The following is a 26,022-nucleotide window of genomic DNA, read 5'->3' as shown; positions in this document are numbered from 1 at the left end:
CAGTTACATATTTAAAAACAGTGCTTAGAAAAAAACGACTGGACAGGAATAAAGCAATGTGAATGTGTTAATGAGATCCTGGGTCATCTTTTTACTTCATTCATGTTCCCACCGTTTCCAACTTTTGTGTGTGCATTGTTTTATAGTCAGAGTAAAACATTATTGGTTTTATCTTAAAATGTGTCTGTGGCTTCTGGGGCAAGAAAAGGCTTTGTTCCACCCAGTACCTTTGTAAAGACAGTCATGTCTAGTGCTAACTACGAAGGGTACCAATTAAAAAGCCAACAGGATTGTGGTGTTTGCAAAGTTGGTGCATTCTTTTATAAGTAAAACTATGTTGGAAGCTTATAATGTGCCAGACACGGGGCAAGCACCTGAGACACAAATATTAGCAAGGCAAGGTCTCTCCTTCAAGGAGCTTACAAGAGAGAGGTGCCCATTTAAAATCTCTGAATGAGAAAAGAATGAGTAAACAAGCATGGACTCAAATCCTTAAAGATGAATACATTTCCTTTTATCACCGTTTTTAAACCTTTCGCAGGATTAAACAATCAACCAAATGTAAAAGAGTGATAACCTAAGTGGGGTCCCAAATATTTTTTGGCAAAGCTGCCGCCGACCTTCTGAAGGTCTGGCTGTCATCTCCCTTTCCCCTTCCAATACACTCCTCACGAAGGTAACGAACACACTAGAACTTCCCCCAAAATGGTGTGTGCTGGAGCCTTCCCTCAGAGTTACATTTCCTCCTTCTATACAAACAGCAGCTCCTTATCCATAAATTGCCTCATTCTCCACAGATCTTTCCTTCCTCAGTCATGAGACCTCTGCAGTGCACTGTCATCTGTTTGTGACATCCTGGATACTCCCCAAGTATAGACCAGCCCCCATCCCACTTGCTGCCCTGTGGGGGGGGGGCTCCCCTTTCCTGGACTTCACTAGGGCAGCGAGGCCACAATTTGTCACTAGTGATAGATCCACAGATGCCAAAAACAAAACAAACAAAAATCCCCCAAAGCCACCTCCCTTTCCTTTTTAAGCTAAATTTGGGAAATCACATCCATCTAGAATGAAAAAGTCCCAAACTACCAAAAGTACAGACTTAATCCCTGAAGCACCCCTGGTGAAACAGGCAGTTAGAGGGACTCGCCCTCAACTCAAGCTTTTGCTTAAGGGTTAATCGGGGATGAATCTACTACCAGTGCCGTCCTGGGAGCAGAATGACAGAGCTGGAAAAGGCCCAGGGTCGCTGTGTCCACAGCCTTCCCTTACAAAGCGAGGTTCAGGGGGCCCAGAGGATTTGCCCTGATTCCCACTGCCCAGCGGAGCTCACACTGGACCAGCTCCTGTTCTCACAGAGGGCTCTGTCCCAGGGGTCATGAACCTTTACTTCTCAGTAAAAACAAAGCTGGGGTGTGCGGGGTGTGTGCATGTGCGTGTGTGTGTGTGAATTAATACATTACTTATATGCTCCATACGGTGAAGATTATCTCATCATGAAATGGTTAAAAAACGGTGCTAAAAGACTAAGCCAGCCAGCCTGGGCTCAAACCCCTGCTCTGACACTTCCTGGTGGTGACCTTGGGCTACTCACTGGAGCCCTCTGCCCACTTTTTCTTGTGTAAATGAGGATTCTAATAGACTTCAGCTGCTAGTGCTATTGTCAAGGTCAAGGGAACTGCTGTAGGGAAAGCATTCAAGGCAGTGTCTGACCCTTAAAGCAGTGCATGAATATTGTTAGCTCTTACCACTTCAGAATGCAGGAAGCATAGAGGGAAGTTCTGATATTCTCTTTCCACACCCAGTGGTTCCTCTGGTGTGTCCTATAGGCTGAACCCGGGAGCCTGGGGAGACCACTCCCCCTCAGCCAGCAGAGGCCAGAACCAGACCACTTCATAAGGCTTTGTGTTTATGGCGCGGGGTGCCCCTCTGGCACCCCTTTCTCCACTCACTTTCCCCCGGGGTCCTGCAACAGGTTTAGTGGAAACTTATACAATCAGGCCACGTCTACTTCATTTGCGGAGAAGAGTCCTATTCAGAGAGAAAACCCCTGTAGGGTGATTGTAACAATTTGTCTTTGGCTAGGTGAATAAGAGGAAAGCAGTAAGCCCCCAGTGCCTGGCCACTGTGGGCACGACGACAAAGATTCAGGAAAGGCATAAATCCAGACTCCGCCTCTTTTTGGATAATTTATGTAGGGGTTCAGGAAGAGTCCCCCAAGATGTGTCTCAGTGGTATGCGGGTTATTTTCAGCTAAAGGTAACCGAGACCCTGCGGGTTCAAGAGAAACTTCTGCCCCACCCCCAACTACCTACAAGAATTTGAACTAGGGGCCTTGCCTATAAGAATGATTAGAGAGAACCTTTTTTGACCTATCTACATGGCAGGGTAAACCACTAATTACTGAACATCTGCTCTTATCTTCTGGTAATGACCTCTGAAGCCCCGAGGCACCTAACCTCAGCCCTAGCTCAGACTGTCATATATGCCCCATGTTCCCTTTCTGTCTCTGACTCTGTCATGCATGTGGGGTTCCCATATGTATGTATGTAATTAAATTTGGTTATTTTCTCTTGTTAGTCTGTCTCCTGTACATTTAATAATTAGACCAGCTAAAACAACCTTGAGGGAACACAAAAATTTCTTCCTCCCCCACATTTACTTGGTACTTATTAATCACGGAACATGTGAAATGAATGGCCTGTACTGGGCCCAATAAACACTTTAAAAGAGACACCGAGTGAAATGCCTAACCACAGTCAAAGCCATTCGCTGTCATTAACACATCCTGAAGTACAACGTATAGCGGGGGGAGAAGGAGCTAGCTTAGTAGGACATTTTCTACAGCTCCAAAGAATTACATTTATTAAGTTGAACCACAGGAAACGGTGAATATGCCACCAAAATAAGAACTGAAAATGGCTCAGTCTCCTACCTGTACCAATGTTGTATGACGTTCCAGTGGCAGGACTCAACCAGCAAGGGTTCTCTCCATACAGAAGGGAAGGTAATGTAATACCTGCAGACATGTGACACTATAGTTCTCCATGTTGTATTCCAGCTACTGCCAATAATTGAGTTCAAACAAGTAATATTAATCAACCCAGGGAGGACATTGATATTTTGTTGAATATTAGACATTTTGAAACTTATAGTTAGTTCTGATTATTACTCTGTCAGAGTGATCTCCACATCAGTTAGCACATGACTTAAATTTCTTCATATGTCCTAACCCTGCTGGTAAAACCACTGTAAAATAGAGAGGGAGGAAATAAAGAAATGAATTCACATGTCAAAAGACACCCTGCCTGGATTGCTGTCCTGTCTTAAAAAGTTTTCCTTGTTCTCTCCAATCCCTGGCTCCGGGCAGGATGTGTGAGACGCATACCCCCACAGGATGAGCTGACAGTGTCTGACAAAGAGTACGGCCAATCCGTGGTTAGTCATTTAGAAAGTGCCGTGGTAACCCTAACCTCCCACCCCTGCTAACAACCGTAGTCTCAGGGACTTGGGGAAGAGTGCCTACTGTACATTAAACACTGGAGTCCAAATGCTGCCCCAAAGCCACCTGAGCCAGTCCCAGCTCAGGTACAGACACCATTGGGCTCCTCAAACCTGTCACAGCCATACATCCTGTGTCAAAAACCTGGATACCAAGTTTGACAAGAGTGAGAGGACTTATGGAGACAGTGTTTCCAAATATTTGAAATCTGGCCTGGACTGGTGTTTTCATTCGTTGTTAGGTAGGTATTTATGGTGCATTTGCTGTATGATTACAACCCCCCAGAAATGAATGAATGGGGCACAGATGCCACGGTGAGAGTCACAGAGCTGTGTGCTCAGGGGCTTAGTAAGTACCTGCCAAGCTCCAACCTGAGTCGGTTGGCCTTGGTCTACATCTGCAGCATCACGTCACACCCTCCTGCCCGGGGACACGGGGCTCTAACCATGTCCACCTCCCTGATCTTGCCACGCTTGCGGGGTGGGAGGGGCAACCTCCTTCCAGCTGTGGACCCTGGCCCCTTGGCACCACTCAGGGGAAGAGTTGGAAAGGAAACACTGTGCATGCGTAGCCCGCCTCTTCCTCTTGGGAGCCCGTTCTCAGCTGCCCCCGCCCCCAGGGGGCGCTCTCTGCTCCAGAGTGAGGAGGTCTACCTCCATCAAGAGCTGCTGGGAGCAAGTGTTGATGAGGATGGGGTTCAATAATCAGAAGCCCACCCACCTGTGACACAAACCCCATTCTCCAGTCAGTTTTAAGTAATAAAGGTCACCTCTTTGCCCCTTCTGCTTATCTCTGTCTTATCCATTGGTTCAGAACCAGGGGCAAGAGGGACGCCCTGACTGCCCACTTCCCTGGAATGTCCCAGCACTCACCCCTGTCCCGCCCCTGAGGGTGCAGTAGTGGTAATCGGCTATCCACTGCATGAATGAAGCTGCTCCGGGCCTTAATGGGGAGCAGCTCGTGGGAGGTGGGCCCCTCTCCTTCCTTTCTTTGTTCATGGGAGGTGGGAAGTCCGTATCGACCCTCAGGAAGCCACAGACAGAAAAGTCTGAAGGTCACTGGTGGATAGGCAGGACATCAGCACTCGTTCTCAATGACCGGGCTGGGAGGGCTGGGACTGAGAGAGAATTCCAAACTCGGGGCGGGTCCCTTTGCCACCTCAGCCTGGGTGCGAGTCTGTGCCCCGACCCTTCCACCAGCCCACATCCTTGGTTATATGGATCTCTCTGGTAGGTTGTCATCTTTTAAAATGTGGTTTATTATTCATCTCTGTGGTCCTCTCACTCCACTCCGCCCACTCCAGCACTTCTGCACAGAGTGGGCACTCAACTGATTTGTGTAGGTGCCCAAGTTTCTGAAGGCGGTCAAGGGGCTCTACCTTTACAGCTCCAGAAGGAAAAAGCAAACACAAAACACTCAGCAGAGTGACAGCTTGGATTCCTCCAAGTGACACCTTGGAAGCAGGCACACAGTGACCTTTCGAGGTCACTTCTGCCCCACGACACTCAGACTAGATGGAAGGGGACAGGAAAGGCAGCACGCTCTGGTCACACTGGTGGTCTCAGCCATTCTTGCCCACTGCTCTTTCTTTCTCTGACACACACCGTCTCATCCCTTAGCATATGTGCCGCTAACAGAGAAGGAACAAGGGCAAAAGCCCACACAAGGAATATCATAAGATTTAAATGTGAAGAGTGGAGGAGTCACAGAAAGGTTTACATAAAAGTTATATGCAAATTATATGCAGACAGCATTGCAATACACGCCTAATAAAATTTCTAGGAAGAAAATCCTAGTGGGTTTACCTGTGAGAGATGATGGCGTCAGCACATTACCGCTCCTGAGGAAAAAGTCTGGCTGGTTGTACTTTGGGTAGGCAGGGATGTGACACACATTTCAGTGAGCTATTTTTATTCCCCTGAAATGCTCTAGGAAAAGGAATAGTCAAGTAGTTCTTAAAATGGATTATATCGTAGATCATAAAACAAAATATTTTGTGTGCATGGTTTATTCCTGGCTTACAGGGCAATTTCTAGTAACTGATTTAAGAACCCCCAAATGTTAATTGTGGAGCAGTTTTCATGAAGACTCAGAAAAGCAAATAACCTCTACATGAGCTCAAGAAAAGTCAACATCTGGACGTGCAACATTTGGGAAATTTCTCTTAGTTACTGTTTCAACTTTCAATAGGTAAGAATAGTAATTAGGGGAAAGTACAATTTCATTGAAATAAGACCTAAGAAATAGCAATGAGTAGAAAGTACTTGAAATTTCAGTTTGAAGCGTTTTATTTCCCCTCCTTAGAAAAAGAGAGGAATGACAATGGGAGTTCTAGTCATGAACAGATGGAAGAAAATCCTCCAAGAGTTCTGTTCCCTCTCTGAACAGGACAGAACACTGCGTTTCTGATTTAAAATAAAACGGGGCACTCATGAACAGAAGCCCAACAAAAGCAGTACTTGTTTACGGGCACTTAAATTCAGGGCAGGGGACAGCATGACTTTCTACTTTATCACACAGCCCAGAAAATGGAAAGCAGCCTCAGGGATCCATTTTCCCATCTCCTCCTGTCCAGTGTTCAACCTTAGTCTTCTAGAAGGGAGGAGACAATGTGTAGGGCCCACGGTCCACCCTCAGGACCTTTCAATTAGTGAGCAGGGCAATGGGCTTGCCCAAATTAAGTCTGACCTTGGTTGCGATTTTGGTATTTTGGTGGGGGTGGTGGTGGGGAATTAAAAACAATTTTAGAGCCATTTTTCAAATACGTGACAGAATCAGTTTGACAGATGAATGACCATAGCGACCGAAAACAAAGTTTGCATAGATTCCTTTGCACAAAATACATGTTGGGGGATGAAGTGAAAGAAAAATGAAATTCAATGGCAAGAAATGAGAAAAGCCTATTTTCTCTACCATTACCTAATCTCTCTCTTCTGTAACAATTTAGCAAATATCTAAGAGTTTTTAATTGAAAAGACCTCTTTTGCTGTGTTCCCAATTATTTTCTTTCTGGCCACCATAAGTGCTTCATTTACAATGATAACAATGCTTCCAGTTACATAAGGCTGTACACTATCTGCAAATTACTTCCAATACATGACCTGGTTTGATCACCGGGGAGGTTCGTAGTCGGGTGGATACCACAATCCCACTTTATAGAAATTCTATCTCCTGATGGCTTGGGGTGAATTCAAAATACCTTCTATGAGTGTTCACATCGGAGTTAACACAGTCAGATGGAAATTGTTCTTTATCTCCTGGCTGGGCGGTGCCAGCAGTAAGCTCTCAGATGTTGTCTTGTAAGATCCGAGGCACATCATGGATTTTTATGTATTTATTCTTCACCATGGGGAATGGGGAATTGGATGGATGTTGGAAAACTGACTTCCTCTCTTCCAGGTCAAGGCTATGCTTCTGGTTATACCTCTTGATATGTCTGCATGCCAATTTCCCCTGCAAAAACAGAGCCCATCACAGGAACCAGAGGTCATCAATTGTACTACCTTACAAAGCAGACCTCCACAGGTGCAGTTAACAATACGCTTTGATTTGGCTTGTGTGCCTCCTTAATAGTGCTTGGATTGCTTTCATGTGTCTGAGAAAATAATGAGTAACATAAACTTTGTTTCTTCTGGAAGAATGGAGGAAAGATAAAGAACAAGAGTTAAGGCCTTTTCCACCCAAAGTCTAACCTCACCAGCAGGTGGTGCTGTGACAAAAGCAATCAAGGAGAAAGCAGGTCGGACAGGTTGGCTTCAGGACTGCCCTGGCGCCCTTTTCCAAGTCAGTATTCGGGCCACACGCATGGTTGAGCCGACACCAAACAACTTCTAGGGACCTCAGCCGGGAGCTGGCGCTACTAGCAAGGCTGCAAGCCTTCTCAAACCTTCTGCTCCAACCTCTTCCTCCCTCTCTCCCCAGCCCTTTCCCAATCACCTGGCCTTCCCAGCAGGCAGGGGTGCCCTCTAGCTCATATCCTGGAGACTTCATGGCTTCAGGATCTTCAACTTTAAGCACTTTACAGTTTGCATATATTATCAGATGCTACTGCGATGAGCAGAAGTAAAAAGAAACTCCTCAGAAAATAACTGGGATGCCCCCACGTAAGAGCAAGGAGACTATTAGTACCTATTAGTACCTATTAGAGACTATTAGTATTAGTCTCCTCCTGTTAGCTTTTCATCTACATGCATATTTACACCAAGCTCCCAAAGGGCAAAGTTTTGTCCTTTATCCCCACAGTACCTTAGATGTAGTGCGCTGTCAGTGCGACTCGATGTAATAGAGAAGCAAGCACTGACTGAACTGGTGGAGTAAGGACACCGCCAACCCAGCTGTACGCGGCCTCCCACATCTGCACAGACATCAGGAAATGAGGGACGTGTCCACATGAGACTTGGTCCCAGTGGCTGCCCCGGGCATCAGTAGTTGCTGTGGGAATTCTCAAATGATTGTTGCCTCAGTTGACCACAATCAGGGCAGCAAGTGTTGACCCCTCCGAAAGTGAGCTGCGGTGGAAGAGAAGTCCACACTGACGGTCTGGTGTGCCCCACCTAAGGCCACAGGGAAGCCCTGCCTACAGGGCGTTGAAGAACCGTGCACGTCAGAGAACCAGCCCAGATCTTCCGGAGGAGTGCGTCCCTGCTGTGAAACCTGGCACCTTCTGAGTCTGTGCCGATCGTCGTAGAGCTGAGCGAAGACTGAGGAAGACGAGGGGCCGGGCACAGGGGCTGGACGTGGTTTGGCTTCACTGTCGAGCAGAGAGCTCTGACTGGGCTCGGGCACTCTAGCCCACCGGTCACTGAGGCCCCTACTGGGCAGTGAGGAGCTGAATCTTCTTCTGTGGCCTCAGTGGTTTTCAAAGAGCATGGGGTGCCAGTAACCCCACATTAAGCATGGACATTACGATGACAAGCCTGGTCCATTATCTGGACACCAAGCAAAGGGACAGACGGCACCACCGTGTCTACAAGTTGAGCAATACTAGTTGCCCTGTACTGAACTAGCCAGGTAGCACGCAAGGGCAGTCCTGGAGGAGGAAGACAGAGACAGGCCTACCTGGGAAGCTGGTCCACGCGACACTGAGAAGACCCATAGTATCTTCAACGTACGGTCCACAGGTGCAGTGCCGAGGGCGGCAGTCTGAATGGGGCCGGTAGTCAGCAGGGAACATGACTCCTAGGGGGCTCCACTGGCTGACGTTTTCTCCTAGTGGTGGGCAGGGAACCTGATTTTCACTGTTCAGGTGAAGGTGTATTTAACCTCTTCATGTGCTAAGGGGGCCCTGAGAGAATCAGAAACGAAGGTGGCTTTCTGGGAGAAGTTTCCAGGGAGTTCCTCTGTGCAACCTGTTCCCCTCTTAACGTGTAGCCTACATAATAACAAGAATTAGAAGGGCTACATGTAAGGTCAATGTCACTACCTCATTCAACGTAGGGTTAACCTGTTGGTGTTTTTCCCTTTACAAAACATCAAAGTCAGAAATATCTGATAACCGCAACTTCCCATCCATTCAGTCCAAACCTAAGCTGGTATGACTGTCTGCAAGACATCTGGCTGCTGAGACAAAAGCAGACGGGTTCGATACTTGTAAATTTCATATTTATTATAACAAAAATTATGACATGTTCATTTGTGCATTCTGCTTTAATATAACTCTTGGTATGTAAATGATCTAACTGAACTCTATACAATCATGCTGATTGTGGCAGCAGTAAGGAGCACAATTAAAAAGTGTCTGCAAAAGTCAAGAGGCTGGGTGGGGGCGAGAGGAAGGAAAAAGGTTCAGAGGCCCCTTGGGTGCAGGTTCGTTTCCCGTGGCCTGTGAGCCACCTTGTTTGAACGGAAATGCTCTTAGTTGCTCAGCCTCATCATTTAATGAAGTAACAGTGGGTTATGAGGTGGGCACGGGCGGGAAGACTCCTCAGAGGAGAAGGAAGGGAAAAAGTCAGTTGTTTAGACTGTGTCCTTACGCCAAAACTACAAAACATATGAAGCATCACTATACAACACTGAGCTATTTACAATAGAAATTTCTCAATCAACTGTTCTCTCAGAGAAAATTAGTGAATCCCAGTGACTTAAGTCACCTGACAGAGTAAAGCAACTCCTAAGAGTTAGTCTCCATATTCTACAAATGTCTATCATTTTCAAGACAAAAAAAAAAAAAAAAAGCCTTTTCCCCCAGAATTACAATATTATTAAATCATTTAGCACTGGCAACCTGTTCTGCCTTCCAAACACACAAAACAATAAAAAGCCATTTTAAAAAATAATACATTAACTGTTTCTCTGTAATATATTAAACCTTTTGTTCTTTGTCTTTACACATCTGGTGTGTTAGGAAAAGAAGTTAACAAATCTAAATCATATTGGTAAAGCATCACTAGAAGAAAAGTGGTAATTATTTTTAAAAATCACCAACAGAAGAGAACGTACAGACTAGCTGCAAAGACAGGTCGGGCAAGTGTCTGGGAGACGGCGGGGAAGCCGCGGGGTGCGGGAGCCGGACACCCGCGGTCCTCACGGCGGCTGGCGGCTCAGAGCGGCGTGTCGCAGCAGTCTGGGAGCGGCTCCGCCGGGCACGGCCGCTGCGGGGGCGGCGGCTGCTGCTGCTGCTGCTGCTGCTGCTGCTTCATGATCTCCTTGACTTCCTCCTCCAGCTCCGGGGGGATGATAAACTGGTCATCAGGATCCGGCTGGGCCGGGGCGGCAAAATAGCCTCCGGGCTTCCGGAGAGGCGCGTCCGTAGCTACCTCTATGACGTTGTGGCTCCTTTCCTGGGGCGCCACGGAGCCGTTAGGCCTCCGGCGCCCAATGGTCCCCACAGCGGCCAAGTCCGCCTTCCGGGGCGGCCCCGGCTCCTCCTCGTTGGCGCTGATGACGATGCCCTCGTCACTGGCCTCGGCCGGCACGTGGAGCAGCTGCTGCGCCTCCTTCTCCCTGGCGCGGCTGCAGTGGATGTCCACTTCCACCTCCACGCGGCTGCCGTTGGTGAACACGCCCTCGATGGGCTCCTCGTCGTCGCTGTCGAGGCCATTGTCCGAGAAGGCGCTGGAGAACGTGGCGCTGGACAGCTGGCGCTGGAAGGAGCTGGACAGGCAGACCGGGTGCAGCATGCAGCGCTGCTCGCCGGCGTAGGCCGGGCTGCTGTCATTCAGGGCTCCGGACGGCGGCTCGTCCGAGGCCGTGGAGCCCACCTCGCTGCTCATCTCGGACGTGGACAGCTCACTGCTGATCTCCGAGGCCATGCCGCTGCTGGAGGACGGCACGCCCAGCCCGTCGGAGGGCCGGTCCTTGATCACCATGCTGACAGCCGGCGGGAAGATGCCGGGGCTGGGCGGCGGGCCGGCCCCGCCCGCGCCCAGCTCGCAGCAGCAGAAGCTGTCCTCGGTGACGCTGAGCTGCACCACCACTGCGCTCAGGCTGTCGTGGCAGCCGTAGCTCTGGGCCAGGGTGCACAGCTTCTTGGCGGCGGCCAGGGCGTCGGGCACATTGCGCACGGCCCCCACGGCCTCCTCGATGGACAGGCTGTCCCACAAGCCCTTGCTGCCCAGGATGAAGAACTCATCCTGGGGCGTCAGGGGCACGGACTGCACGTGGGGACGAGGCACCACGCTGGGGTGGAGGAAGGTGTAGCCCAGGATGCGCGTGGACTCGGTCACGCCGTTCACCTTGCCGTCCTGGAAGAAGAGGTTTCCAAACACATGTCAACACAGTCACGTGTGTCAACTGTGCGCCTCCCCTCGGGCCTCCTGCCTGGGACCTGGGGGGGGGGGGGGGTTGGAGTGTTGTGTGGGCCACAACGGGAAGGGCTGCTCTCCCTCTGGTGAGTGGTGAATGGCCATCTGCCATCAGGAACCTGGGGCAGGAGCAGGAGGGACAACACGTATTCCCTTTACTGGAACCATGTCACACGGGGTCCTAGAGCAAAGCACCGTCTAGCCTGACACAGCAATACGCTGACTGGCTTCTCCCCGCAGCCCCAGGGGCAGGAAGAGCCTTCCTGGAGGAAGCCAGTCTTGAGCAGACACAGGAGGCAGGGAGGGGGAAGATACTGCTCCACCTCTGACGTTCCTCTCCCGCAGTGCACCCACCACAAAGTCCAGAAGAAGGAAGAGAGACGCTATTTTAAACGTAGGAAGGTAAGACAAGTTAGTGGAGAACATCCTGTTGTGACTAGCTGGGAGGCAGATGCTGACGGAGAAGTGCCCGCTCCTGTGGCTTCTGTGCTGGCAAAAGGAGAAGACTGAGGCCCTCGGCCTCAGTGCAGTTGGGTTCATGCCATTTAAATCACAAGCTAAAGTGTCAGACCATTTGCCAGTGAGAGACCTTTACTCTGAAGCTAGAGGGCGGCGGGGGTGACCTCGTGTACCCGCTCGGTTCTTTATTCAGGTTTGAGGTTCTCAGGCCCTTACTGTGCCTCTATTTTCGGACGCAGTTATAGAGACGGTATCACCACCTCCCTTGAAGCAAGAGTTTCTTCCAGAGAACAGCCCTTTCCTTTCCAACACGCCCTCTTTCACTTGGGATTCTGCACGCTGTCTGCTCAGTTTGTCACACACAGTCCTACGCGCCGCACTCACCAGCAGGCAGTGTTCTGAGGAGGGAAATTACTAACACGGGGCTTCAAGCACAATTTTCAGCTCCCCCGAGTCTACTGATGTCATTTTGTGGCTCCCCAAAGTGTGGAATTGGCCAAAAATGATCCTTCCTGTTCTGCCCAACCCTTCTGATCTCTCCCCAGCAGAACTCATGGTTGTGTGTTGTGAGCACATGTGTGCATGTGTGTGTTTTGGGGCATGCCTCCAGGTAGCGAAGTAACAAAACCTAAAGGACTGAGTATTCAGCAATGTAGACAAAACTGAGGCAGAGGGAGCCAGAGAAAGTCTGATGCACGCAGGTAGCAGAATTCATTAACCTTTGCATTGTGTGATGCTGAGCGTGTCATTTCGTACATTCTGTCCATCTTAGACCGCCTTTGCTCCCTGACATCCTGCCTACCGTTCATTTTAACCCTCTCTGCGTTCAGAACACGCAGCAAACTAAACCGACACACAGACTCATCTCCACAGACTCTCACCAGGGATCGATCCCAAGGCTTCCTCTGTCTTGCTCAGGGCCCTTATCGAAGCCTATCTGGATTCAGCCTTTTTCTCTACTGAGCTGCAAACTTACTCCCACCATCTAGCTGGCGCCACACGATTCTGCGGGTTTATCACCATACAAGACTAGACCCCTCCTGTGCGCAGATATGTGTCTGCAGGGCCACACAGCAGGTGATAACACTGTTTGATGAACGGGTGACAAGTAGCACTCCCACAGCCCACTGTGGGAGCTGTGCTGTGACGACCCTTATTATAATGCAGACGTAATCCAGGGTTTCCCAACAGGGGCACTAGGACTTGCTGGGCCACGTGATTCTTTGCTGTGGGGGCTGCCCTGTGCACTGGAGCATGCTTAGCAGCACCCCTGCCTCTACACGCCCAAAGCACTCTCTACCCCAGTTGTGACAATAAAAATGTCTTCAGTCATTGCCAAATGTCCCATGGGGGCCAAATTGCCCCTGGCTGAAAACCACTCACTCACTGTCTTACTCAAATGGAACCAAAGTAAGAGCTGGCTACGTTTCCACAGGACAGACACATTACTACTCCCATTTGACAGATAAGAAAACTGAGGTCTGGAAGTTTAAAGGTCACAGCCTGCCAGGGGCAAGGCCAGGACACGGGCACCAGCAGTGTGACCGCAGGGCCAGAGCCCGCAGCCACCAAGCAAACCCGCACTGCTGCTGAGTGGCCGTGAGGACCGGATGGGACAAGGCCAGCAAGCACTGCGCACAGCCCCTGACACAGAGAGCCCATCGATAAACCGTTTATGACTTGGTACATTACAATGTCTTCACATCTACCATACAATCTGCTTTATAACACTAAGGATTTGGAATTTTAATTTTAAACCAACTTCCAAGAGCGCTCTTCAGAGGGAAATGCTCCCTGGCTGGTTTCTGCATGACCCTAGCCTGTCCTGGGCGCCACCCTAAGGAAAATTGCTCTCGCTCTCTCCTCACCTCAGTGATGATGGCCTTGTGCCGTTTAATTCTCTTCAGTTCTTCTTCACAGCTCATGACATACGACCTGGACAGAGGCAACGGCTTCCCGTTCCGACAGAGGACCGTTTGGCACTTGCCCACATTAGCAGAGGTCAGGGTGAAGGACCCTCCTGGGTCCACAGGGTCATGCCTGATATGACAAAGGACAGCAGCACCTCCAAGTTTCTGCCCAGCAGTTCCAAGTTTCCTGAAACCCAAAGAGAGGGGGTAAAAACCCAAACACAAGCCACCACATGTGAGTTTTGCCAATTCGACAGGAGACCGTACGACTGGCCAGGGCGAGGAGGAAACAGAACCTGGCGGTTCGAGTCAGCCTCATTCACAGAGGAAAAGAGCCCATGGAGTGTGACCCCCCCCCCCCCCCACAGAGCAGCGTCTGCTCACAACTGGGCTGAGGTGTCACTTTACCACTAAAAGCCCCAGGAGTGATGGAGAAATAAAAGAGCCGTTGTCCTGCTGCATCCAGCCTGCTACGCCCGCATCAGCACACTCCAGGGACAGCAGGGCCATGACCATGACAGCTCTGCCTGCCCCCCAATCCCTTCTGCTCCCAGCAGAGGAAAAAAGAAGGGACCACTTAAACAGGAGCAGGTGTAAACATACATACCCACTGACACACAGACCTCAAAAGTACCTGACCGCCCTCTCCCCCTTTAATAAGGATGTTTGCTGGCAGAACTTTCACATAATTGGCCCATTCGTGTCTTGCTCTATACGGTGAAGACTTTCTGGGCCAGTAATGTTAATTCTAGAATATTCACAGAAAGGACATCAAGTTCCAAAGTGCTGTCATTCATGACCATTAATCCACTGACTGACTGAATACACAGAGCACCTATAAGTCCTGACAATCAAAAGGAGCGTAGGACTTTTTTTTTCTCCCCTTCTTCCAGCTTTCCCCCCACCCCCGCACTCGGGTTCAAGCCGTTGTTTCTCAGTCTAGTTGTGTAGGACAGAGCTCCCTGGCCCAGGATGCTGGTATTATGAGCCTTGCGCCCCCCCACCTGGTGAGGTAGTTGGTTGCCAGTCGTTGGTCGGCTGCTCTCGCCAGCTGCCCACCACTCATGGTGGCCACCGGCAGTTCCTGGCAGCACAGGGTAAACCATGGCCGCACACAACAGCCAACGCCGACCTCCGGCTGTTCATGGCTCCAGGAGGAGCCGTTGTTCACAATCTTAGCTGTAGAGGGCGCAGCTCACTGTCCCATGTGGGAATCAAACCCTTGGCCTAATAGGCGCACGGTGCTCAAAACACCTGAGCCACCGGGCCAGCCGAGCCTGGGACTCTTATCACAAGCCCGACAGAGGGTGGTGCTGTCCAGGCTCCCACTGACCCTGAGTTTACAGGAGCAAGAAGGTTGACAGACAGACCCCTGTCTACAAGAGCAGACCTTCAGGCACTGTCAGCTCCTGTCCCGTCTAGGTTAGGCAAGTGACAGCATTAGCAATGGAAGCCAGGGCTGCCTACTTGTACGCATTAGGTCATATGCACAACGAACATACAGTTCTCCTGAGGACCGAAAGATCATTACACATCCCATGTCCTATTAACAGAGAGGGAAAAGAAGAGGCCTACAAATGACCTTGAAGATGGGCCAGCAATTTGGGGCTCAAACTCCAAGTTCTGGACATCCATGGCAGGATTTGGCTTTAGGGCCTGCCAAGGCAGCACTACCTTCTTCCTTTCAAGGGCACAATGATTCCTCTCAGCAAAGCCAGAAACAGGAGGTATTTGTGAAAAGTGCAGCTAGTAATCAGAGTGTGAGGTTCTTACGCTTTCATTCTTATCCAGTGTTAGAGGGTCTGTAACAAGTAGCTCAACCTCTTGGGGGTTTGTGAAGGGTGTGTGTGTGGGGGGGAGTATGTGTGCATGTGTGTATGTGTATGTTAATTATTTGCTTTTTTTGCTAGGACAAGATGGGAGTGAAAACAGAAAAGTAGATGTGCCTGGAAGTAGAACATTCTGTGTGGAGTCTTACCGCCTGAAGTCAAATTCTGGCTATCCCACCTGCTCTCTCTCAGAGCAGCGTGCTTCACTTCTCTGTACCTCAGTTTCCCGTCAGTAAAATAAGAACAGTAACACTACCTACTTCACTGGGTAAAATTTATGGCAGCAAGGTATCCAGAACAATGACTGGTAGATCTGAAGGGCTCACTAAATATTAGCTCTGATCAGCATTTAATTGTAAACTATACATGTCCACTGAGAATCTGAAAGACAGAAGTGAGTCCAGCAGCAAAGAACCTCACTGGACCTGCCTCTACTGAGCTCCTCAGGAGGAACTATTCATGACTTAGTGTAGCTTTAAAGGCTGCTCCAAACCAGCATTCCGTAGCAGATACTTTTTCTACCCCTACTCCAAAGATACTTCCTCTGGCAGATTATCACGGGAGAGAAAAAGATCGTCATTGTTCCCATGACCTTCAGAGCACTCTACTTCCTGGTCCCACATGAGCAAGTGTTTGCAGTACAGTATTAATAGACAGGGAATTCCCTTACTAAGTCATTAAAGTGACAAAAGAACGAGCAATCCTTTGAGAGGATGCTTATAACACTCAGCCCTAAGACTCACAAACAACACTCCAAAATTCCGATGGTGACCACAGCTATAGGCAATGGCCTAGGATTCTGCTAGAACATTGACTTGAACATTTAATAAAGGAGGAAAACAACGTATGAGGCTTATTTAACTCCCGGCCTAACATCTGACTATCTCAAGTTCACGAAGGACTGCGCTATCTTGAATCAGTGACAGTATTTCATAAGGGTGAACAAACTGAGATAGGAACAGTCCATTTCAAAGAGAAGTCCACACACCAGAAGGTCTAAAGAGCCTCTGGAGCTCACGTGATCTGGGGGGAGGGGGAAGTGTGTTATAAACAATCTGGTGAAAAGCTGGAATCCTGACAGGCCTGAGAGGTCCAGTTCTAAGAGAAAGGAAATTCCTGTCATTGACACGGCCTCCTACAAAGCTGTCAAAACATCAGTATGTTTCAGATGAAACACAGTCCATCCCTGATGCGGGGGCAAAACCAAATCGCCTGAACGTACCTTGAATACCCACATTAACAAAAGTGGTCTGAGATTATCGGGCACCTCTTTTTTTAACCAGGGGACAAACACTCAAAGAAGAGCAAGAAAACACACAGCAGAGACTCTAAGTTTTACCTTTGCATGACAATGAATGTATTGACCATGTATTCCTCTTCATTTTTTGTTTTCTGCAGTTCTTCCGCCAAAATGTCACTCATAGTACACTGGAGAAGGTAGGGCACCTCCACGTTACGATCTCCATCAAACACACCATATAGGGCCTCCCGGTTGTCACAGAAGTTGTTTACGGACAGGGCTGCAACACACAACCTGCAAAACAAGAATGCTTTTGTGCTAAGTCTAATCTTTCCTTCTCCACGCCCAACCCCACTCTTTTTTTCCCTCCGATTTGCCTATCCCAGTCTTGTCTCTTTCTTCATGACTCCAGACAGATAAAGAATAGATAAACTAACCCCAGCTAATTTACATCAACTAATTTCTATAAGCAAAGAAGAATGGTAACACATATTTACGCTTCACACATGGCTTCTTAGACCCTTATCTTCTGATATTATTTTTAAATGGCAGTGAAAGAAAGAGAATAGAGACATGGGAAATAACACAATTTCGAATCCGTATATCCATGTTAATTCACAATTAAGAAGAAATTCCACATTGGGCAAAAACAGAGTAACAACTAACACACTGGAAAAAATAAGAAAAAATATAGAAAAACATATAAAAAGTCTCAACCTTAAAAAAGGCAGGAAGAAAAATATGAAACAAGCACAGGTTAGAGAGTGAGCCTGATGCCTGCCCAGTTTACTGCCTGGAAAAAATTTCTGTGCTGAAGCACAGGGAAAAGAAACCCATGTGGGGCCTGGTGGTCTCTGTAAGTTGCAGGAGGACGTGGTCGTTAGAGTTCCCAGGCAGCTATTGGAGACCTGCAGAGTCTCCACTCCAAGCCTCAAAAGATTTCCACGTAACTTAACTGTGTCCCAGAAACTATGCAAAATGAAACACAGAGAAAAAAAGACTGGGGGCAAAAGTAAAAAGTCAAAGCATTAGTGTGTGGTGGGATAACTTCGGGCAGCCCAATACACAAGGAATTGGAGCCTTCAAAAGAAAAGAAAAAACTTTGAAGAATTAATGGCTGAAAATATTTCAAATCTGATGAAAACTATGAACCTACAGATACAAGAAGCTCAACAAACAGCCGAAAGAGAGAGAGAGAGAGAGAGAGAGAGAGAGAGAGAGAGAGAGAGAGAGAGAGAAAGAAAGAAAAAGAAAGAAAGAAAGAGAGAAAGAAAGAAAGAAAGAAAGAAAGAAAGAAAGAAAGAGAGAAAGAAAGAAAAGGAAAAAAACTTAATTGAAGCACATGATGAAAACCAAGAATAAAGGTGGAAGAGGACAGAGGAACACCATCATCTGCAGAGGAACAAAGACACAAATGATAGCAGACTTCTCATCAGAAACAATGCAGAAGACAGTGGACCCAACATCTTTAACAAAGGGATAGAAAAAATCATCAACCTGGGTTTCTAAACCAGTGAAACTAGCTCTCAAAAATCAAGGTGCAATCAAGACATTTTCAGACGTACAAATAAATGAATTTACCAGTAAAAGACCAGCACTGTAAGAAATGTAAAAGGCAATACATGAAGTAGAAGAAAATGATATCAGATGGAAATCTGGATCTACATAAAAAAATGAAGTATATACCGGAAATGATAAATAGGTGAGTAAATATAAAAATTTTCTTATTTTAAAAATCATTTTAAAACAGTGATTCTCACTGGGGGCAATTTTTGCCCCCAGGAGACATTTTTGATTGTCACAATTGGGGTGGTGCTCCGTGGCATCTAGGGTGTAGAGGTCAGGGCTGCTGGTAAGCACCCTACGGTGCACAGGACACCCCCTTCCCTACCCTGTTCCCTAACAACAAAGAATTATCTGGCTGAAAATGTCACAGTACTGAAGTTGAGAAACAACGCTTGAGAAAATAACTGTTAAAAAATTGTAACAATGAATTTTGGGGTTTGTAACAATATGATAACAACAGCACAAAAACTAGGAGAGGGGAACTGGAAGGTTCTTATATGTGAAGTGATATAATATTACTTGAAGGTAAACTGTAATTAATAAGTTAAAGATTATGCTATAAACCCTAAATGAACCACACACACCCAAAAGGCAGAACTAATACGAACAAATAGAGGAAATAAAATTGAATTGAGTAAAAATACTCAATGAAGAAAAAGAGAAAAGAGGGAATAAAGGACAGACGAGACAAATAGAAAACAAGTTGTAAGTTGGCAGATTTAAACCTAACCACATCAATGATTTCATTAAATATAAAAATGGCCTAAACACCACCCAAAAAGAAAGTCAGATGGGATAAAAGAGCAAGACTTAACTATCCACTGCCTATAAGAAATCCAGTTTAAATATAAAAAGATAAATAGGTTAAAAGTGAAAGGACAAAAAATTAAATACTATGCTAATATAATAAAAAGAAAGCTGTAGTAGCTACATTAATATTAGGTAAAGTATATTTGAAAACAAAGATTATTACAGAAATAGAGTCATTTCATAAGATAAAGGGGTCAGTTCATCACCAAGCTGTAACATTCTAAATGTCTATGCACTTAATAACAGAGCTTTGAAATACATGAAGCAAAAACAGATAGAACTACAAGGAGAAACAAATTCATAACCATAGTCTCTCAATCATCAACAGAATAAGTGGACAAAAAATCAGTAAGAATATTTAAGACTTGAACAACATTATCAACCAACTTGATCTACTGACAACCTACCTCAACAACAGCAGAATACACGTTTTATTTTCAAATGCACACAGAATTTTACCACTACCATATTCTGGGACCCAAATGTCTCAATAAATTTAAAGGATTCAAGTCAAAGTATGTTCTCTAACTATATTGAAGAAATTGCTCAGAAAAATTTATAGCTCTAAATGCTTAGAACACTGATGTCCTAAGCTCAAATCAATGATCTAAGCTTCCACTGTAGAAACAAGAAAAGTAAGAGTGAAACAAACCCAAAGCAAGCAGAAAGGAAATAATATAAATAGATCAGAAGTCAATGAAACAGAAAACAGAATAACAATATAGAAAAATCAATGAAACAAAAAACTGGTTCTTTGAGAATATCAATAAAATTAAAAAACCTCAAACCACATTGATCGGGGTAAAAAGACACAAATTGCCAATACCAGGAATGAGAGAGAGGAGAGACATCACTACAGATCCTACAGATATTAAAAGGATAATAATGGAATATTATGAACAAGTTTATACCAATAAATTTGAAAATTGATGAAATAAATAAATTCTTTGAAAGACACAAATTACAAATGTCATTCAAGAAGACAGAGATAATCCTACAATAAAGAAATTGCATGTTTAGTTAAAAACCAAAGAAAATTCCAGGCTCAGATGGCTTACTGGTAAATTCTACCAATTTAAGGAAGAAATAACATCAATTCTGTAAAAACTCTTCCAGAAAACTGAGGAAGAGGAAATATTCCTCACCCCTTCTGTGAGGCCAGCATTACTCTGATACCAAAATGAGACAAAGAAGCACAAGAAAAGAATACAGGCTAATATCCACCATGAATATAGGCATGCTCAATAAACTATCAGCAAATAAGAGTCCAGCAGTATATAAAAAGGATAATATATAATACTAAGTAGCATTATCCCGGGAATGCAAAGCTGACTCAACATTTTTAAATCAATAAAATTCACCATATCAACAGACTCAGGAAGAAAAAATATGATCATCTCAATTGATGCAGAAAAGGCCTATGATAAAATTTGATACCCATAATAAAAACTCTTAGAAAACTACATATAGAAGGGAATTTTTCTCAATTTGATAAAGGGTGTCTACAAAAATACCTTCAGTTAACATCAGACTTAATTTAATTGTGAAAGAATACATTCTTACCAAAGAAGATATATGGATGATAAATAAGCATGTGAAAAGATGATCAACAAGTATTAGTCATTAGGGAAATGCAAATTAAAACCATAATGAGATATTACTATTAGAATGGCCAAAACCACCACCACCACCACCACCACCTGATAATAAGTACTGGCGAGGATGTGGTGCAACCAGAGCTCTCATACATTGCTGCTGGGAATGAAAATGGTACAGCCACTTTGGCAGTTTCTTATAAAATTAAATATATACTTAGCATATAACTCATCAATCCTACTCGTAGGTATTTACCCAAGAGAAATGAAAACATGTTCACATAAAAACCTGTATGCAACTGTTTATAGCATTTTTCTTCATATTTGCTAAAAACTTGAAACAATCTAATTTCTTTCAAATGGTACATGAATAAACAAACCACATTATATTCATGCAATGGAATAACACTCAGCAATAAAAAGGAACAAATCACTAACACATGGAACATCACAAATGAAGCTAAACTGTATTATGCTAAGTGAAAGAAGCTAGGCTGAGAAGGTTATATATTATATAATTCCACTTATATGACATTCTCGAAAAGGCAAAACTAATGGAACAAGAAACAGAGCAGCAGTTGCCAGGGGCTGGGGGTGGGGAGAAGAACTGACAACAGAGGAGCATGGGGGAATTTTGCAGGATGAAGGAACTGCTCTATAACTTGATTGTGGTGGTGGTTACAAAATAATAGTCTTTCATCAAAACTTGTAGAACTGTATACCAAAAAAGGTAAATTTTAGTTAATATAAATTATCCCTCCTTACTGTATATAAATTAATGAAAAGAAAAAATTATAAGCACCTGATATATACATCATGGTTAGATAACAGAGATATGAACCTGAAAATATAATCCTGGCCCTTACGGAGTCTGGGAATAAATAATAATAGTACTAACCATTATCATTAATAAAAATAGTAGCTAACATTTAAATAGGGTTTACTATAGAGCACATGTTGTTCTAAGTACTTCACATATGTAACTCAAGGGATCTGACAACAACATGAGGACAGCTAATATTTTTAGTGTCATTTTACAGATGAAGATATTAAGCCAAAGAGAGGGTGAGTAACTGCTCAAGGTCATACAGCAAATAAGCATAGAGCCCAGATTCAAAGTTGGCCAACCTGGCTCTTATCTCAATACTTTGAAATTTTGGCTTCCGTTTATTAAGAAAAACAAATCACCCCAAGTTATATGGCAATTAGTGGCAAGGTACAATTTAATAATATAATATTAAATCATCTTATAATTCTGTCTTCCTTCGGTAAGCTCCCCTTGCTAATCAAAATGGGGGGGTGTAAACAACAAAAAAAAGGAAATAATGTGTTTTATAAAAAGTACAGTAGTGATTCTTCTTTTCCACTGAAGCTTCCTGTTTGTTTTTAGTTTGAGAAAGAACCTAAATTATCCAATTATAGTTCTCGGCTTGAGTTTCCCTAAAGAATCTGAAATGACCTGTCAAGGAGTCAAACGGAACTTGAAGGGGAAGGAGGGGGCAGAGCCAGCACAGACATCTGTTGAGATGTGGAGCAGGGACCGCACAGCTCTCTCCTCCCCTCAGGAGGCAAGCAGCAAGCTCCTGCTTTACATAACACCCTATCTACAATTCAAAAAGAAAACACTTAAGAAGCTTCTGCTGGCACAACCAAGGGGTAAAAAGTGAGGGGCAGGATGGCCTGGGACTCCGGAGGTGCTGTAAATGTTCCCAAGTTTGATCTAGGTAGGTGGTGGTCTGCAGGCGTGTTCACCTTAGAAAGCTTCACAGAGCTGTGTGCTTATCATTATGTACTTTTCTGTACCAATGCCATACTTCGATTAACAAAAAAATTTAAAAAGTAATTGTGGAAGAAGGAATTATACAGAAATGGCAGATCTCATTGGCCGCTGCTTCATTAATATATATGACTAGAAAATAAATTTTAATATCCAGATGTTTAAAAACCAGTGTTGGATTTCACATCAGTGTTCATGAATTAGAAAGCAGTTTCACACCCTGGTGTTTGCAAGCAAGACAGAAGGTCTTTTAATCTGAAAAGAAAGATCTCTAGGAAGGAACTTTGCTCCAAAGAATGTGCAATTACTTCCTCCCCCCCACCCCCTAAAATACAATGATACACAGTGCAAAGTACATAGAACTAATATAACAACCGAAGCCCAGGCACAATTGGTCATTCTGCCTGTTGGGGCAAATGGAACAGAGGTGTTGAAATGGGGGCTACCTCTTTTCTCGTCAGCACAACAGCAAATCATGCTCTTAAAGAGGGAAGGACCAACGTGCTAGACCCAGAACTTAAGTTGATTCTGTCTTCTGTCCCAAAGAAAAGTAGTCAGCACGGTAACCACAGTCCACTTTTTATTTTCCACGAAGGGTATTCAGCTAGTCAGTGGTTCTCAACCCTGGATGCACATGAGAATCACCTGGGGGAGATTTTAAAACATTCTGATTCAATGGGCCTAGGCTGGAGAATTGTTTTAAAAGTTTCTCATCTGATTCTGATGTGCACCTAGGGTTGAATACTAATATTAGCTATTACTGGATCATCCTCCACTTTCTGTTTTCCCCCTACTCTCAATATTTTGTGTTCTTATACCTCAGGTAATTAAATTATGACTATTCTAATATATAGGATTCTTTACTATTCTAGTACTAATTATTAGTACCTCTTGACAAAAAGCAAGCACGCATGAAGAGGTTGATTACAATTCTCAGGAAAATCAACAACTGCATCTACGGCAGGGAAAGTTGGTGAAAATAAGGGAGAAATATAATAGAAAATACGACGGACAAGTCCTGGTGGTAAGAAGCAGTTGACATGACAGAAAATAGACATCAAACTGCTGCCAAGCTAATTTAGATAGTAGAAACAGCTCCACAGAACCACTGACTGGTCAATAATGTAAGTGATCTCGCATATGGACAATCGAGGCTACTTCTTTAACATGATCTTGTTTTGCTTGGTAAACAGGCTTCAGAAAAAGAGAAAGGAGCTTTTCAAAAGAGCAGGGATGCATTTCAATACTTATGCCTTCTCCAAACACTGGAGTCTCACATAGATATAATGTGTCAGTTACACTGTATCCTAGCAACATCTCTCACAGAGGGTATGTGATGCCAAGCAGGGCTTAGCTTAATGTTCAAACCTAAGTCACGAGGGGCCTCACTTTGGGGAAACACGCTCCAATAAATGGTCCATGAGGGAAGTGTATGCCAGCACTGGGTTTGTTTCACCCCTCAAAAGAAGGCAGGTGGGCAGGAGGCAATTCTCACTCCAAAGCTTCACCCACTTACTTGTTTTTCACTCCTGAAGCTTCCGTGTAGCCGTGGCTCCATACAGCTGGGGGTCCAGATGCATCTCCTGCGGAAGGCTGATCAATCTTGAAACAGCGGATATTACTAACAAGAGAAACAGAGGACAGGAATCACTGAAACCCAACATGTACAAATTGCTGCCTTTATCCAATAATGAAAAACACCTGCTAAGCACGCTATAGTTACCATTTCTTACTGTGTTTAATGTATCTGAAATATCTATCAGCAACAAGAACTAGCTACTACTCATGATGAAAACAAAGGGGCATATACCCAGAGCATGAAAATTAGATTTTATCAGCATTCTATGGCGGTGATGAGACCTTCATCCACACCGCACTAGATAGCTGCTTTCTCCTGAGAATGAAAAGCACAGCTATCAACCTTGGCATGAGGGGGGAAAAAAAAAAAACTATTAAGTTGGGTGTATTCTTACAACACAAATACCCAGATTTGAAAAGGATGAAACCAAGGCCACAATTACATTTGTTTGGATGATGTGAGAGAATTCTGCAACATTTATCCTCAAATCTAATTTCTGCCCATATCACCCCTTCAAATATTTCACAAATATTACCAAGGACTTGCCACCCCCTGAAGCTTCCAATTCTTTCCTCATTTGTACAGCCATTCCTACTAAGATTAATATAAAATTACAAAATAAATGAGGTTTGGTTCAATAAATTGCACGTTAACTACATACATTTAGACCAGGAGACAAGTTCTTATCTCACCTCTGCTCCCATATGCCATAATTGGTCCAACAGGACCCAAAACAGAAATACTAACAGGGTAAACTCTCAAACGAGATTTATTAAAAACCAGCACACCAGAAAGCATTCAGTGGCCCCAAATAGGATGTCATACAGATGTGAAGCAGGTTTTTAAAAAGGCTGGCTGCCATATGATGAAATACATTCTGCTTACTTGCAAACTGCCGCTAGTTCCCCCCCGCCCATTTCTTAAACAAGAGAAAAAGCACATATATAATTTCTTAACTTAAAAAACATCTAAACACACAAAAATTTAAATTATCTGTTAGCATTCACAAACTCTAAAATACAACAAATACTGAATACCCTTCCTAAGAACCATTCGACTCTATGGAGTAAGGCAATATCTAATAGTATTCATTTTGATTCTGGAAATGACTGGTGGTAATTTCTTTGAAATTTAAAAATATGTCATTAAAGCACAGTTTCTACTCTCAATTACCAGCAAACATTTACTTTTCCCTTTCTCCTAAAAAGCTGAAAAACATAAAAATCATAGATGGTGCCAATAGCAAATCAAATCAATGCCTCCTTCTATATAGCAGGGCTCTGTATCCTCTTTTCAAAGTTTTCAATTAAAGAGGAGCTTTAGAAAAGATATGCTGCCATTATTTGTGTCCAGACGACCTGGTGCTGAACTTCGTCCATGTACAATTGTAAGCAATGCAATGATTTCTGAAGGCAGGCCGTAAGGCTCCCATGACATCTCTGAATTCTAGAGAAAAACTGAAAGCTCATTCCTGACGACATTTATTTACACTTCTCGCAGAACACAGAGCCTTCAAAGACATAATGCCACTTCCTAGCCTGATTATTAAAGAAAAGAGTAATCCTCCATCTCGCCCATAATCCTCGCCAGTGAAGCAGCCGTTTCTCAATCTCTGCCTAGCTGAACACAGTGTAGTGAGCAGCTGTCTGAAGTGACCTGCATCTTGGTTGACTCTTGTGCATCTTGAAACGAGTCTGGGAGCGGGAGCACAGCCACACAGAAGGGTCACCAAATTCACTCACCCTGGCTCGTGTGGAACAAACCGGCCAAGCCCCTAAACGCATCAGTAGTACATTAGATACGGAAACTCTCCCGAGTTACTAAAGAACCACGATCTTCTAGTGGTGAAACAGAGGTAGCATTTTTACATAAGAGTACTATGATTTCATGGTCTGTTACTAATTTTCCCTTAAATCTGAGAGCACGCATGTGCTTCACTGCGGTCGCTCAGGCCACTGCAGTGACATGCTCATTGTGCAGAACTGAACAAATAGATTTTCTCTTATGCATATAAAA

The 26,022-nt window shown here is 45.0% G+C and overlaps 1 protein-coding gene across 1 annotated transcript in view; it reads right to left on the bottom strand.

The window, feature by feature from the left end:
- Window positions 1–9,087: 9,087 nt before the first annotated feature.
- PHLPP1 (PH domain and leucine rich repeat protein phosphatase 1) overlaps window positions 9,088–26,022 on the bottom strand; it is a 176,842-nt gene continuing 159,907 nt past the window's right edge. The window contains exons 14-17 of the mRNA XM_033087523.1: window positions 23,944–24,048; window positions 16,779–16,973; window positions 13,569–13,797; window positions 9,088–11,181 (exon numbers count right to left, since the gene is read on the bottom strand). Coding sequence (XP_032943414.1) covers window positions 10,039–11,181; window positions 13,569–13,797; window positions 16,779–16,973; window positions 23,944–24,048 — 1,672 coding nt within the window. The 3' untranslated portion in view covers window positions 9,088–10,038. The remainder of the gene's footprint in view (window positions 11,182–13,568; window positions 13,798–16,778; window positions 16,974–23,943; window positions 24,049–26,022) is intronic.

This window comes from Rhinolophus ferrumequinum, chromosome 19 (genome assembly GCF_004115265.2).
Source record: "Rhinolophus ferrumequinum isolate MPI-CBG mRhiFer1 chromosome 19, mRhiFer1_v1.p, whole genome shotgun sequence".
Lineage (NCBI taxonomy): Eukaryota > Metazoa > Chordata > Mammalia > Chiroptera > Rhinolophidae > Rhinolophus > Rhinolophus ferrumequinum.
This window is presented reverse-complemented; position numbering and strand designations above follow the sequence as displayed.